This window comes from Vulpes lagopus, chromosome 2 (genome assembly GCF_018345385.1).
Source record: "Vulpes lagopus strain Blue_001 chromosome 2, ASM1834538v1, whole genome shotgun sequence".
Lineage (NCBI taxonomy): Eukaryota > Metazoa > Chordata > Mammalia > Carnivora > Canidae > Vulpes > Vulpes lagopus.
Window position 1 is genome coordinate 98,582,320 of NC_054825.1, and position 16,915 is coordinate 98,599,234.

The following is a 16,915-nucleotide window of genomic DNA, read 5'->3' on the forward strand; positions in this document are numbered from 1 at the left end:
ACTCAAAATTCCCGCCCCCACATCTATAGAGTAATTGTGATTATCCACCAGCAAAATTCTGATCAGTATTTAAGAATATTCCAGCCTTTCAAAAAGGAATAGCACCACCCTCCAAATGAAAATATTCTAAAATCTTCCACATACTTTTAAATTGAATCATAAGAATGTCTGCATGTGTTACCTCTGAAGATTGCATTCCTTTAGCTCTGTCTAGTGAGGGAATGTTCCTTAAAAGTTATGTGTCCAGTATGTGGTTGCCATTAATTAGCAAAGTCACTAAAGGGACACTATGTACCCTTTAATCGAAACCAGGCTACAGGGACACTGTCCTTTTTGTGAGACCCCCACATGTGACTTCCTGCCCTTTCACCTTTGGAACTCCGGGTCAGGCGTTGCCTTTGGTCCTTAAAAATAAGAGGCTTAAAAAGTGACCTCATCTTAGTTCATATAATGTAATCGCAGATCAAATAGCCATGATTCATAAACCAACACAAAGGGACTCTTTGCTTCCTGACAGCCTCCAAGAATGAGTGAACAACATGACTGAGAGCCTCATTACAGAGCCTTTCTCCAGATTACCTTTCTGAGCCCCGGGTATTAATATCCTTGGAAATAGTTTCGGCAGCTGCCATTGCTTCTACTTTGCCTGAAAATAGCCACACTTTCTCCCAAACACACACATCACACTGCCTTCCTTAAGGAGAATTCTCTGAAATAAATAACAGACACCCTCAACCAAGTGGCGATCACATGGAGATAAGGGTTCGCCCCATCTCCTTACTCAGTGAATAAGTAGTAACCAGCACCTGCCGTGTGCCTGGATCTGAGCCTCAGGGATCATATGGAGTGTAATACTGAACATATACAGGAGACTAATCTGTGCTCAATGAACACATTTCCTTTCCTTTCTTACAGGGATTTGGAAATTTGCCCATCTGCATGGCAAAGACCCACCTTTCTCTGTCTCACCAACCTGACAAGAAAGGTGTTCCCAGAGATTTCATTTTGCCTATTAGTGATGTCCGGGCGAGCATAGGCGCTGGGTTCATCTACCCTTTGGTTGGAACGGTGAGTGAGTAACATTCTCCAAACACCTTCCCCAGGCTGTGTTGTCATGATGCCTTAAATTCTTATGTTCCACCAAATCAGGTTTTGGGAAGTAATAATATTTGCTATTTTTCTGAAACATTCTCTTCCACCATATAATACTCCTCTGCTGTCATGGTATGGATTTTTCTTTTTTTTTTTTAAAGATCTGGTATTCAGGATCTCTTGAGTCGTAAAACTGATTCCCTTCATAAAACTCATTTAGAGAATGACTTGGTACAGTTCTGTCTGATATTTAAATGGTGGAATGGCTTAGTGTAGTGCCTCTGGACTTTTTCACATTACTGTACTCAAAATGATAAGACTTTTCTCTAGTCAGATAAATGAAGGTGACTACTCATGCCAGACAGGCCCAGCCTAGCACCTCCAAAGGCTGGGAAAATCAGCGTTTCACCCTCTGCCTTGCTCCTCAGCACATCAAGCAGGAGGCTCCACCTTAGAAAATGAGCAAATTAAATGAGTTTTCATTTTTAGCAATGTGGGATGACATTTCTATAAGTTGATAACTATGTTATTTCAGATTTTTTATGGATGGAAGGGAGATACCAAATACATGAAAATTTATCAAAGCACTTAAAATCCATGAAATTAGGCTTCCTACATAAAATGCTTCATTATAGCTACATAATGATATACATTACATTGGTAATCATTGATGGCCAAAATCCAACTTCTCATCTTCGGAGTGCTCCTGGATTAGATTTAGAACAAAAAATTCTAAGTCATAATTATCCTTACTGTTGTTGTTATGATCCAAGTCCACACAGGAAACATTATAACAATTTTTTAAATAAACCATGTGACTGTTGTTATGTAAATAAGCAATGGATAGGCAAAAGTACATAAAAAGTGCAGAATCTTTGCCTTGATATTTACACATTTCACCTAATATTGGACAAAATGTTTTCAATAAGCATTTCTTGAATTCTTTTTGCATGTGAGGCATGGAGATACCAAGAAAGGTGTGAGGAGCACAGGTTTGCACAGTACAGGGGCATCTAGAAAGTGAGGTGTTGGCATTCTGAATGCCTTCAGCACAGGAGTACCAAGAGCAGCTTCCACCTGAGGTGGGTGAGAGAGGAAAGTATGTGAAAGAAGAGAGTTGAGAATACTTCATAAAGACCTCAGCCTCTGAACTGGGCAAACAAAACTCAAGGACACAAAAGTACATGACAGACCCAGAGAAGTCTAGTGTGGCTGAGATTGGATAGGATGGGCTAAGCTGCTACAGAGCTTGATTACCATTGATGAGAACTGGGGTTTTTCTCCTGTGTGCACTACAGAGTTACTCTAGGGTAGTTTCTGTATTTGTTTGGGTTTTTTTTTTTTTTTTTTAATTTTTATAAAATAAGGAAAAAGAGTTCTGGCAGCAGATGGACAATGGTCAGAGGGCCAAAAGCCACAGACGGGAATGTCTGTCAAGGCCAGAGTTCATCAAGGTCAAGACTGCAATCACACTGAAGCTAAAATGGAGAGAAAGGCGACTTTGAGACATATTTTAAAGTAGCCACCTACATGTGGAGTTGTGAGGTAGGACATTTGTAGCTTGACTGTGATGGCAGTGCCGTCGGTCCTGAAGGAACATGGTGGGAGGCAGGTTGGCAGAGCCAGAAATGAGACTGGCTATGATGTGGAGAACTGCAAGGGTTAACTTGCATATATAAAATGGTCTTAGAATCTATTAGAAATACAGATTCAATACTCAGAGGAAAGGAATAGGAAGGAAGGCCTTGAGAGTTTTAGAATATAGATGAAGGCAGATGTGGAATAAGGGAAGTGAAGATAAGCACAACAGAAATGAGAAGAGGAAAAAAAAGAAGAAGAAATGAGAAGAGGGTGAAGGATGATCTTCTAAAAATGTCTACATTTACAGAGCCCCCCAAGGCATCTGGGAGGAACCATCGAAGGTCTCAGGAGAGACCAAGGAATCCCATGGGAGCCCAAGGGAGGCATAGAAACAGTGTTGATATAGGGAGAAGGGTTCAGATATTATGAGTGCTGGATGACATTTCCATAGGGGAGGGGAGGCAGAGGAGGAAAGTGACTGCAAAAGGGCACAAGGGAATGTTCTGGAGTGATGAAAATACTATATTGATTATTTCAATTGAGAGACAGATCCATGATTATAGACCTTTGTCAAAACTCATAGACCTACACAACTAAAAAGGATGAATTTTATTGAGTATAACTTAATTGTATCTCGATTAACAAAAATGGTTAGTGAGAAGAGCTTGCTTTTATGTCCATTAGAATGGCCTCACTGATGGCAGCTCCTCAGTGCTAAAAGCCTCCTGAACTTTGGTCAGTGAAGACCTTTGCATGGGAATAAGAGTGCAGCCAGGAAAGCCACCCAGGGAAACTGGAAGGCCCAGAGATGCAGAATTGTCCCGGGGGACATAACCAAGGAGAAAGTCAGCTACGTTCAAAAATCCATCCTGTCTTGCCCTATACAGATTGAAAACCCCACAGGAGCTCATCCAGCAGTCATTCATTTATTTGTTCAGTGTACATAAGGCACTGTGCTCAGTGCTCTGGGGAACCCCCAAATAAAGACACTTTCCACTCCAGGCAACTTACAGCTTTTAGAGGTGGATAGAAATGAGTTTTTAAAAAAATGATTTGGTATAAAAATTAGGAACCACTGAGTGGCTCAGTGGGTGAGCATCTGCCTTTGGATCAGGTCGTGATCCCGAGATACTGGAATTAAGTCTCGCATCAGACTCCCCACAGGGAGTGAGTCTGCTTCTCAAATCTTTAAAAAAAAAATTTGGAACCAATAATTGATAACCTTAATAGTTCTGAGCATTTAATTAATAGTCATTAAATAAAAATCATAACATAATTTAAAATCCTGTAGTCACTAAACAAACAGATCCTGTGGATCTTCTCCCATCCCAGTACCACCACAGCCTCACGTGAGACCAGTTCTGGGAAATCAGAATTCTCAAGCTGCCACTGCTGGTGTGGGAACCAGTCTGAGGTTTGACTTGGAGGGAACGATGGTGGGGAACAGTCCAGTCCCTAAGGGACGGCTGCTGGCTTTCCAGGTGTCCTGAAGAGAGCCCCTGCCGCTGTGTGGCGCCCCCACCACAATCCAGGGTGAGGAGCCAGGCAGGAAGTGTCCAGCTAAAGGAGTTCCTGGAGGTCAGGAAACGGTCACGGTCATGTGGAGCCAGTGGCCTTAGAGGTCTGCTTTCTAAGCCGGCGGGAAGTTGCGCATGTATCAGGGCAAACACACCACTGGGAAGCCAGGATCGCCTAATAAGGGCTGGTATTTACTTTTACTTGACCCCATTCTGCACCCTGCCACAGTCTGCTGAAATGCTTCTAGCATTCATCACCCATGTGGGAGACGCAGTGTAGTAATTTCCCGATGAAATGACCGAGGGAGAGGGGAAGGGTGACACCAGAGGGGGGCTGGTTCCTACAGGTGGGAAAATTCTAGCATCGTGAATCACTCTTACTCTTAATCACAAAACATGTGCTTATGTGAGTACTTTTGAAATACACATCCATCTATCCACTCCAGAAAGAAGCCCAAACTCAGAAAGCTTCTCACTTTTTCTGCAGTGTTCATTCATTCATTCAGTCGTCCATACAGCCCTGTAAAGGTGAACAAGACCAAGTCCTTCCCTGATGGGTCTTAGAATATATGTGTAGTACAGAAAGCTGTGAACTTGAGAATGAAAGAGAAACACCCTCTGGCTACGTAGTAGGTCTAAAAGGGGAGAGTGTTAATAAAGCAAGCGCATCCTCAAGCAATAAACATCTCCAGCCCTGCTGACTTCGAGCAATCATGTGGTGAGATGCTGGGGAGTTCAGTTTTCCCTCTCCAGATTTAGCTTTGTAAATATTTACTCTTTAACCCCCTATCTTATACACTAGTGGGGTTTTTTTGCCATTTAATTATTCCATCATGTTCTATTTACTTATGTAATACAATAATAATGATAATGAATACCATTGACTACCATAGACACTTCACCAGTACCTTTCACTACCCCGAACTGTTTCTATATAAGCACCCAGTACAAGAATTACTCAGCTTATGGACATCTGTGGACTTTGCTACCGTTCTAACACACATTCACAGTGTTTCCCATCTGGCTATAGCTAATTTTTCCTTCACGGAGTAACAGTCTTCATTCCTACTAAGCGCCATATGTATTCTTGCTTCATTTTAGTGGCATTATTTCCAGCATATTATTGAAAGCTCCAAATTCTCAGAAGATTCGTGACCACCTCATCACTACTTAGTACGTCACCTTGTAAGAAATAGTTTAGCAAATACAGATCTTTGATGTGGGAAGAAAAGAACAAATTGTTTTCAAGATTTTCCTACCCTGTATTCTACAGATTACCCTGTTACGTTATGTTTCCAAAATTCTTTCAAAGCTTATGGTTTATGGGGTTCAATAAACCTAATAGCTTATTAAATTTCTCCAAAACAGTCTTGGGCCAAAAGAAATCTAGTAGGTGGTCTTTGTCTTCTGATCACATTGTTTTGATATTGTCTCTAAGTTTCTATAATTTACAAGGGCTCTTTAATCATTTGGTGTAAATTTCATGACATAAAAATATTAGCCTGTAAGCAAAGCGTATATTACTGAGAAGTAAATTACACTACACATAGAAAAAGACTAGAAAGACCCCAAAATGTTAACATTGGGCTGCAATATTATAGATAGCTTTTCTTTCTCTACTTTTCTACTTATTTCAACATCTGCATTGAGCATGTGTCCCTTTTTTATAATCTGAAAATAAATAGACAGGTGGTAAACTAAAAGTACTTGGAAACAATATTTATATAGGGCCCGTCAGTTGCCAGAGAGTCAGCAGCAGGTGGAGTCCGGCAGGTCACACCACCTTGCCCATCCCAGCTGTCCTGCAGTGTTTTAACACCTGTAACGTTGAGACACTGAAGGAAGGACAGAAGATCTAGGATGTTCCCATAAGAAATGCACTCCTGGGTGTGGTTTGTCAGGTTCCAATGTCTGCTGACCCCAGATTGGTCTTCGGAAACACAAGATTGTGTTTTCTATGCTAATTTGTCCAGGGCTCTTCTTGACTACCATTGGGGTAGAAAGAGGATGAGTACCCTCTCCTTCTCAGGCGTTCTCATACAGCTATGCGCTGTCAAAACAGTGGCATGGAGAAATGTCCAACTAACTGAATTCCACCAGAAGTCCATTTGATGTTAGTGTTCAGTGTGTCTGACTACTCTCCTTTGATATCACACTGAGACTCCTGAAGAACCTAGGAATCCTCCTGGAGTGAGGTTCTCTTGAATATGAGATCTTTATTGACAAACATGGGACATCAAATGAGGACATAAGAACTCCAAGGACATGAATGTGGGCTAGAATCTTGAGAGTCAGCAGCCTCACAGTTCATGCAGAAGGGATTAAAATGTCCTAGGGTGTTGCTCTGGTGATCACTGCCAGGTAGAGCATTTTGGGGAGGCAGAGTGGCCACTTGAACCACTGTACAGAAATAGACTGAGTGCTTTCGCCTCGCAGACTGATGAGCAGAGAAAGACGTCTTAGCTGGGAGGACTAGCAGATGCAGCAGATCAAAGCTTCCTTCTCCTTCCCACACCCTTCACTTTGGTCCCCGTGCTCTTTCTGGAGCAGAATGGTGATCATGGGCACTGCCTGTGTGTCCATGTGTATTTTGCTCCTGCTGTGATTGACCTGGCCTGGACCCATGACAGTGTGCAAGTCTATCCAAGGAAGAGGGGCCAAGAGATCAGTGGTAAAGCATGCAGTTTATTGAATGAACAGATGGACGAGCACTGGTGTGGCCTTCATTTCCACTCTGACCTGATCCAGCCACATCTCTGCCCAGGTGCACCACTGACTGCCTTGCTTGGCCGGGTCCTGGAAAGCAGGAAACTGCTGGAGTGTTTGGGAAGTGAGTGATGTCATCTACAGCTCATGCTGGGTGGAGACTTATTGGACTGGGATTGGGGGGCAGGAGGGTTAAAAAGTAGATTGTGGCCCCACCCAGCTAAGTCATGGCCGTTTTGTTCTTTCTCATGTTTCAGTTACGCTTACCTTGTTTTCCGTTCTACTCCCTCTACTGTAAAAGTATGTACTGAATGTTTAGTTTCCACTGGATCCGATTCAGGTCAGCGATGAAGTTATTCTCAAGCACAGTGGGGATATGTTATCTCCTCTGTGTGCCGGCCCCACTTAGGGACACACGGTTATAAACTTGCTTCACTCGGTTAAGCATGAAGGTGAATTAATTCAGACCTTGTAGGTTCAAATCAAATGCATTGCTCCTCACATTTTCCAGAGATTTATGGCCAGTTACATAGTGAAAAAATTAAACATTCACTCCCCAGGCTGCACTTGAAATGCAATGGATAAGCAAGCAGTCACGTAGCAAAAGGGCTCATTGTCACATGAGATCACACGGAACTCCCTTAGCCCCAGAGTATCCCTTAGACCCTCAGAAGCTACAGAATCCCCTTTTTACTCCTTACCTTCCCTCTGCTTTCCCTGCCTCCCAACCCCTACCCCCACAAATAAAGAAATTCTAAGCTGATTTCTTTTAAGTCTTGCCAATAGCCTATCTGTCTCCCCTGCTGCTTGGCCCTGGTTCCCCAACACCTGAAATGAACCAGGCTCCTACCCTGCCCAAGGCTCTCCCTCCCCAGCGGGCCTCCATTTCTTTGTACCACGTCCTTTCACTCTGTTCCTGGGGATCTGCTTTGTTTCCTCTCCCCACCCAGCCGGGGTTCCCTGCCCACTGCTCTTCCTCATCTCTACATCAGAATTTCCTGCTTTCTCCCAAACATGCCTTCCTCTGACTCAGGCATCCACTTGGCTCCTCTTCCCCTGACATCCCTGCAGCAAGCCGCCTGGTTGCTTTGTGACCACATGTTCCTCCACAGTGTCCAGAGGCCAGCTACACATGTGTGTCTGTCCAGTAGGAGAGAAGTCATCCCTGTCTTCCTGTGTGACGTCTTTTAGGGGAAAGGAAGATGACCACAACACTCTTGATTTCCAGAAACTGTTATCAGATTGATGAGACAAGGGAAGCGTGACTCATGAAAATGACATTTCTTCTCTCTTGCCTGGAGTTGTCGAAACCCAGTCTATGGACTGGACTTTTTTTTTTCTCCCCTGCTTTGGTACTAATTTATTTTTAGCATAAGTATAAAATTATTTTAAATGAAATCTGCTTCAGCCAGGCTAATAGGCTGAGTAATAACATTTTCAGATATCTCTGTCATTGAATTAAAATTTTAACCTACTGTTATCATTCCCCTCGTGTCGATTCTTTTTTACTTCCTACAAACCAAGAAGAGGGTGCTTGTAGTGGTTACACATCCAGCCCTACAGTCAGTATAGTGATCTTTTGTTCTCTCTAGGGATTGGTGAAGTACTAGCCCATTCTTCCTCCACTTCCATCTATTGTTTTCTCCCTGGTTTTAGTTTGGATTCAGAGCATAAAATTGATGATCAAGGCATACCCCAGTCCAGAATTTCTGAAAGACTCCCATAGAATTATCTGGTTCTCCTGGAGCTTCTTCTCTTTAATGCTTCTTTGTTGCATTCATTATACTTTATCCCCTTATTAGTGAGAGGCATGTAATCAGAAGCAGTTAAGTAATTTATATAAGGGAAATAGAATTAATACCAGTTTTCCAACTAAAGGGCCCACTAGTCCTCAGAGTCAGTTTGAGGGTGTGGTGGGAATGGATTAATAAAAAGAGAAGCTAGATTTGTTGGAAAATTCATATTTTAAACCTACAATTATAGTTTTTGAGGAAAATATAATTGATAATATCTAAACTCATGCCAGTTTACAGGCCTAAATATATGTGTTCATTAATTTATCCACCCATGGATACTAGATTAAATTTTAAAATACATAATTGACGTATTATGGTCTCCATAAAACATTTGCTGTATATCACTTTTGAAAGAATCAGTTTCCCTTTAGTCTTTACTAGGTATCACTGAGAATTCAAAACATTTACACCAGTAAGTATCACAGATCTAATTTAATCACAGACCAAATGTAAGTAAAGCTGTTAGGTTTTGGGGATATAACTTAAGTTAGATTAAATGATCAAATGGACTTTACTTATAAAGTCCCTGGAAGACCCATTAAGAAAATTCATAGACATTTGCCAAACCCGACAAGAATTTGCTGGGGTGTCTGCATTAAGTATTTGTGATAAAGGTACTACATTCTGCTAAAGATGAGACCTAGGGCTGGCAACATGAGTTTCTGCCTAGGTCATGTACATCATTCTTCTGTTTTTAGAGTCATTCTGCTGTTTTTAGAATCAGCTCTAGAGACTGTAGGACCCATGAAAACTACCTACCATGCCTCTTTACACATTCCAAAATCTATCATCTCATTCCCAAATTTAGTGCTTCTCCTCTGAATACAAACTTTCTCAAACTCTCAATCTCCCCTGTCCCCCGCACTGGCGCTGGGGAGATGGTGCCCCTGTGACACCTGCTCACTTCCAATTACTCAATCTCTCACTCAAGGACACTGCGTTTGTGCTGCCCATTCCACCCAGCTAAAATGTATTACAGTTATTTCCTTTGGAAGTCTGTGCCTTTCCCATGTCACCTTGCCCAAGTATCTCCTTTCATCCAGACCCCTCTGGTTAAGGAACACGTCTTCAGTTTTCTTGACCTTTCCACAATTGGAAGCCCACTGCAGAACATACATTTGGAGGGATGCCCGCTCAGCAGTTGAGCATCTGCCTTCGGCTCAGGGCGTGATCCCACAGCCCTGAGATGGAGTCCCACATTGGGCTCCTTGCATGGAGCCTGCTTCTCCTGTCTCTGCCTCTCTCTGTGTCTCTCATGAATAAGTAAATAAAATCTTTAAAATAAAAAAATAAAAAAAAAACATTCATTTAGAGCCGTCCATGTGTGTTGGTAGCCTGCCAATTCCACAGAGAGCAAGGGAATTTTAAAAGAAAGCTCTACCAGTGTGAACTCACCATTAATATGATCCCAAACTTAAATTCCAGATGGGAAAAGTGGTCTTTTAAGGAGCTAGTAGCAGAGGCTCTAGTGCCTACCAGCTGTATCTATTGATAACTCCAGCCTTTCCCAATTAGTGCTCTAGCCTTTGTTCTTGAACCAGTTACTGACCAGCAATACTATAAACTAGAGGTCCAAATGTATTTTTATTAACGTGCTTACATAGGGACTTACTTACAGATCAAGTATCCCACCAAACAGTATTGCTTGGCAGTATGGGATTTGTGTAGAAACTGCTTATCCACATTTTGCATAGATGTATCCAGTCTTTCTCCCATGTGCTGCATCCTATGTCCTTGCCCCCCTTCTCCTTGACATAAGGGCTGTTTTAACCACAAGTCAGACACTCTTCCCTGTGCTTCATATAGATGAGCTCATTACTCTCCGTACCAGCCCTCTGAGCATGGTTGATGATAAATGGGAGAGTGCTAGTGTTCTGAATATTAAAGCTTCTGAGATCTTTACCCAAGAATAACATAGCTTAGCTTTTCAACATCTTGATTTTTTTTCTTTTCATAGATCAGTCAGTGTGTATTCATAACACCAGGTGTGTTGAGCACTGATACATATAACAAAGCATAAAATGTGAGCCACCCTAAGGGGGTAGAGAATATTTGGATAAATAAAGCATCAACATTTTTAAAATTACAGTAAATAGTTTGTGCATTGGCTTACCAAAGGAAAAGTGTGAATGATAAATGCAGTAGAACTTCAAAGAAAGCAAAGGCCACTTGAGAGGATTGGTTAAAGAGATTATGGCTTTAGATGACATACTGGGTGCACTGGGGTGTTTGAGATTTTGTGGGCAGGGAGCCACCCTGGCAGTGATCTGAAGGACAAAGAGGCTGAGGCCAGGCTGACTTTGAGGGGCCCATGCCGGAGGAATGACAGTAGAAGTGGAGAGGAAAGTATGCTGGGAGGCTGATAGAGGTCACAGGAATGAAATGTGAGGAAGAAGTGGCAGGTGCCTCCTGGGACCTAGAAGGATATACCTGGAAAGCACAAAGACAGCAAGCTGCTGTCACAGCAAACATGGAGAGTTGCATGTTTTAAAGATAAAGAATGAGTTGGAGATCTTGCATCATGAGCATGCAAATTCGGGCCCACCGAATTTCCTGTCAAGTAGTCTGTGAGACAGTTAGAAATTAGTTCCCAGAGTTCAGGAAAGAAGCCAGAGCTGATACTTGGAGCGTTTTTTACATTGGAGTGATGTACAATTTCTCAATTTCATTCTAATTTAAAACATGGTTGTGTGTTTAATTTACACTATGCACTGAGGTTACCAAGACCGAAAACACCCAACCCCTGCCCCAGATGCTTCATGCTCAAGGAACGCAGACACACTCCTGTACACCAGCAAAGTGCTGCTAGTACCAGGGTGCAAAGGGATACTGAAGACTCACATGTCCTGTGAGAAGAGGCAGCAATGCAGAGAACCTCCCAGCAGTGCCTGTGAGATGTCCTGAGAAAAAACAATGCTGATGGGGGTGGGCGGCTCAGGTGAAGCATTCCAGACACAGCAGTGGGCAGGAGCCCCACCACAGAGGGCATTAGTGGCCAGAGCTGGAGAGAGATGCAGTAGGAGTAAGCCATCAGAAGTCTTTAGGCAGCTCACTAATGTGAGCAGACCATTCCCAAACCTAGCAGTCTGAATGGTGGTCCCTGAGGGTGTGCAGGACCACCTCCCGCAGGCCCATGATGCAAGATCTCCAACTCATTCCTTATCGTCTTTAAAATGAATAAACAGGGCAGCCCCGGTGGCTTAGCGGTTTAGCGCCGCCTTCAGCCCAGGGTGTGATCCTGGAAACCCAGGATGGGGCTGCTGGAGCCTGGGAGGCCCCCACTATGTCCCATGTCAGGCTCCCTGCATGGAGCCTGCTTCTCTCTCTCTAATAAATAAATGAATAAATCTTTAAAAAAATAAAATAAAATAAAATGAATAAACAGAACCTCTAGCAGTTTCCATCAGCCAGGCTGTGTGAGCCCTTCTACAGGTAGATCTTGTGCTAGGTAACCAAGGAGGCTAGAGGTGTCAAAATGGGCAAGTCGGGACAATGCTTTTGCACTACAGAATCGCCAGTGGGGAGAATGGAGAAAGAAACACTATTTCTATATCCATTTAGTCATTATGCCTCAATAAGTTGGTTTCTGAGTGAGCTGTTATTTGCTATGAATCAAAAGCTTTTAAAGTTGCTTCAAACTACATTACACAAATAAAGAGAATTGGCCTACAAAGAAAGGAAATAATCTCTTCTCTGAGACGCCATGCATTATTTTCTGACTTGCACAGATATTTCCGATCCATTAGAATCCTCCACTTTCATCTTATTTGCTGCTCTATCACAGTTATTGTAAGTCTGCTGGGACCAATAACCTGAGTTTCTGTTAGCTTTGCTCTTTTTTATGGCATAGTGGAAGCTAATTCCAAATGGCAAAGAGTTAACTTGTCATCAGACCTATAAAATCACAATGATATGTGAAAGGTTCCCTCTAAGCAGTGAAAAATCCTGACTACCACTCATGTTAAGAGACAGTTTTTAGTCTGGGCCCACAAATCCTTGTTACAAGAACTGGTCTGCTAAAGGTCAAGTTGAGGATGGTCAGTCCAGCTCTTAGATCCACCATGGTGTTGGCCTTCCATCCCTAATGAATTTAGCAGATTACTCCTTCACAGTCCTTCATGCCAATTAAAACTATTTACTTACACTTCTCACGTGGGTAAAAATCATCGCGTAGATGGCTGTAAGTTCTCTCTTCTTTATAATAACCATAACTGACTTTTTTCTTCAAGCTGTTTTGACAGCTGGAGGTCATTTTAATTTTGATAAGTTTGTCATAAAGAATGGAATGTGCTCCATTTTGGAAATGGAATAGTCTTGGCAGGAAGACACAGAAGAGACACCAAACCACCTAACAATGGGATTCCAATAGGACATCTATTCGGCTTCTTTGAAGCCTCTTTAGTTTGCATTCAGGGCATAAATTGGAACCTTATATCTTTCTGTCGAGTAGGAAGTAGTTCAGACAGAAAAAAAAAAAAAAAATGATGGCCGCCACCACATCACTGGAAGAACAGAAGGTTTAGGAAGATTATATTCAGTTTTACAGATTACAGCGTCAGACAGATTCTTTTATTTGGACAGTATATAGTTAATAATACGTGGAAGCCATGATGGGGAATATCTGTAGTGCTGAAAGAACTTATGCCCATAAATCCTGCTCTAGCACTTCTTTGTGATCACAGATTCAAGCTGGGGACAGTGATGGAGTGTCCAGTTCATCTCAAGTGCACCAGCCTACTCTGCATTTCTCCCTGACACCCCATCCTCCCTCTTGGGTTGTCAACATGCACACACTGCTCTCCGTGTATTATAACTCAAAAAACAAAAACTATGCCTATACCCGTTCAGTAAATTTTCATAGGTCTTCAATTGTGATTCTATTTTTTTCCATATCTCCTCTATGAGCACATGCACAGACAGCCCCAAAATAATACATTCTTTTCTCCTAAGTGGAATGTGTAATTTTAAAAAGATTCATTAGGGAGAGGGTTAAAGATACTAATGTCCGGATAGTTTCAAGACCATAATGACGGTCTCTAAATATATTCCGTGTTTATGATGTTTAATGACTTGGAGAAATAATTGATTTGCTTAGTGGGAAAATAAGTGAGATTCCTAGCACATAATTCAGCGATGTAAAAATGCATAGAAAAGCAGCTAGAAAGAAAGGGAGGCTTACATAAATTATAAAAATAATAAAAATTAAAACTGTATTCAGAGCAAACATTTACTGAGCACTTGCTGGATGCCAGGTAGTATTTCTAAGCAATTTGTATGTATTGATTGATTTAATCCTCACAGTGCCCTTTCCAGGTAGATAATATCACTATCCTTGTTTTACACACAGGGAAACCAAGGCACAGAGAGGTTAAGTAACTTGCCCTGATCAAAAAGCTAGTAAGTAGCAGAACCACATTCAACCTTGGCATTGCCCTGTAAGAAATAATATACCATCTTTGTACTGATTATATGGTCTTATTTTCACATCCTAGGAATTACTTAAAGTGGCCCTTGGTTCTGGTAACCATCTAATTAGAAAGAGTGGCTTTAAATAATCTACTCCAGAACCAATCCCATTATGGGAGCAGATGGTATCCAAAACCATATTGCTTGATATTCATTAATTTCCATATAGTCTTTAAAACTGTAGTAAATCAGGATAAACTTTCTGACTCATTTTTCTAGTTGGTTAGCAGAAGGCTGTGTTACTCAAAAGGCAAATTTCATTATGACATATTGAGATTTTCCTGTGACTTTTCTCATAGAAACCTTTGTTTTGAGTATCTTTGAATATCAGCCAGAGTGATGTCAGCCACTTTTTTATGGCGTGGATCTCAGCATTTCTGTCACCCATTAGTTAATGTGCTTGTATCAGGTTTAGAACTGTTTTCAAAGTTGAGTCCTGGCCCCTGTCTCTTTAGGATGGCTTGGTTATCTTTTTAGGTGAGAGATTTGGTTTGGTTCCTTGATTTCACAAATATATTATCAACCAGCCATATGGTTGATCTGCCAGGCATAGGAGCACAATGCGGTAGAAGAGATTCACTCCATGCCATTGCCAGGGATTATAACCTTGAACTATCAGCTGCCTGATTTTTTTTTTATCAGGCCTGCTTGGGAAATGGTATTTCTGGCAGACTGTGTAGTCCGTTTCTCTTGAACAGTGTCCTTTTGAGGAACACCGGTGCTGTCAGGAGCTGTTTTACCAACATGCTAATGCAGGACACTCCTCTGACCTGGGACCCCTTCCAGACAACTCACAGGAGAGGGTCTTCTGGGTTCCGTAACTTCTGTGTACTCCTTTTATACCGTGACTTCTGTTGTAGCGTCATGGCTCCAAGTTATGAGACATGCGTGCTTGTCTTTCCCTAGAAAGTAATGGATTGTGGTTCTTCGAGGAGTCCTGGGAGGGTGGGGTCATCCTATTGGTCCCTGAGTTCTAACTGCCAGGCCTCACACTTAACACACAGTAGGTTCCAGGCACTGAATGAATTCTTTCCATCCTAAGTGTCAGTTTGGGTTTTGTTTGTATTTTTTACTTTGTTTTCTGCGCTGCTTTCCCCAGAGAATGGAAATACATTTTCAAGGCACATCCTAGGCCTGAGGGTTTCCCCTTTTTGCTTTGGTTGTCAAGAAGTTCTAAAACTATTAGACAGCTGAGCCCTCATAACTGTAGGATGCCTGGACCACACACCTACTGTCTGATTGGATCTTGACTTCTATTCAGTTTGTATCTTCCATGATCCGGATTTCTATCAATCTGATTTTTAAATTTTATTGAAAGGGAATCTCCCTCAAGTTCTTTACTGAAAACCTCCATCTCCTGGAACAGGCCTACAGAAGATTAGGGAGCAAAACATAAGTAGTAATTCCATGTCAGCATGTTCTGAGACCAAAGAGACCTAGACTTAGAATAGACACATCCATACACATTAAGATATATTCCCACCTTATCTTCTCAATTAAAACATGCCAGGAAATAGTCTTCTCTTTGAGGAAAGCAGTACACAAAATCCTCACTCTCCAGAAAAAAAAAAAAAAATCCTCACTCTCGTTGCCTTTCAGCGACAACGCATAGCTTAGGTACCGAGCGTTTTGGTTTCTCTTCTTGTTTCATTTGGCACCTAGCAAGACCTTACACTGACTTCCCACGTTGACATTTTGATGAAATATAAACAACTTCACAAAGAGAGTTGAGCAAGATACGCATTTGGTGCAGCGTGAGCCTCTGGGAGGGTCAGGGCCATGTTGGGGTTCGTGGAGGAGCAGGACGTAGGGAGCATTGAGTGTTGCGGTCTGTCACATCTGTTTTTGGCCTTTGTACTGGTGGTGGAGGCTGCATTTCTGATCTTTCAGAAAGCTCCTTCAGCATGCTTTGCAGAATCGTGTTTTGCTTGTTGGCTTTTAAGGGTGACCTACAGGCCGACAGCCCTCAAGTCATTCAGTCCGTTACACCTTTGCAAATTTTTCAATGTGTAGATGGTAATTAGCCTACAGGAGCCCATTTAACCCTGAAGATAGAGCTTTATCATAAAAGTTATGGTTTAGGAGGAAAGGTATGGTTTGTCCTGCAAGAAGGAAAGGCCGTGGCTCATGTGGCCCCCTGACCCCTGCTTTAGAAAGCCCTGGTCCCCTCCTTTCCGAGGACCCCGCCTGCAGGGCTGGGTGGGTGTGGCCTGGCCAAGCAGTGGGGGGGAGAGGACATCTCACATGTGTGCCAATGGTTGTTATTTTGCCATTTTAACTCATTAGATAGCAATTCACCAACATTATACATTTCACAATATTTCTAAAGGAACTTCTTTTTTAAACCAAAAGACAGCTAATCGGTGAAGGCCAGGATGGTGCAGTGGTGAGTAGACTGAATTGGGACATCTGCACCCATGGTCTTGCCTCTGCCACAGAGCCAAGTTCCTATACCTCATAGGACGGATCCTTTCCCCAGGTACCTGTTAATTTTAAGCCTCTGTAGTTATAAACTGGATCTTGACTGTTTTATAAAATCAGAATATAAAATTTAAGATTGTTCTTCTTTCTTATGAAATGACAACTACGAAATGATGCAGATGTTATAAAACCTGTTGCGTACTTCCCTAAGTATTGAGGCTTTTCTCTTACCATTTTGTTGAGTAGTTTTCATTCCTGGAAACTATTAGAGATATTGAGTATTTACTGCTAACCAAACTGCATGAAGATAGTCATGTGCCCGTTCCTCCAGTGTCC

General features: G+C 42.2%; 1 protein-coding gene across 1 annotated transcript in view; it reads left to right on the top strand.

Annotated features, from left to right (window-relative positions):
• The window catches only part of MTHFD1L (methylenetetrahydrofolate dehydrogenase (NADP+ dependent) 1 like), a 188,127-nt gene that overhangs the window by 139,763 nt on the left and 31,449 nt on the right, over positions 1–16,915 (top strand). The window contains exon 26 of the mRNA XM_041744611.1: positions 916–1,068. Within this exon, the coding sequence (XP_041600545.1) occupies positions 916–1,068 (153 nt within the window). The remainder of the gene's footprint in view (positions 1–915; positions 1,069–16,915) is intronic.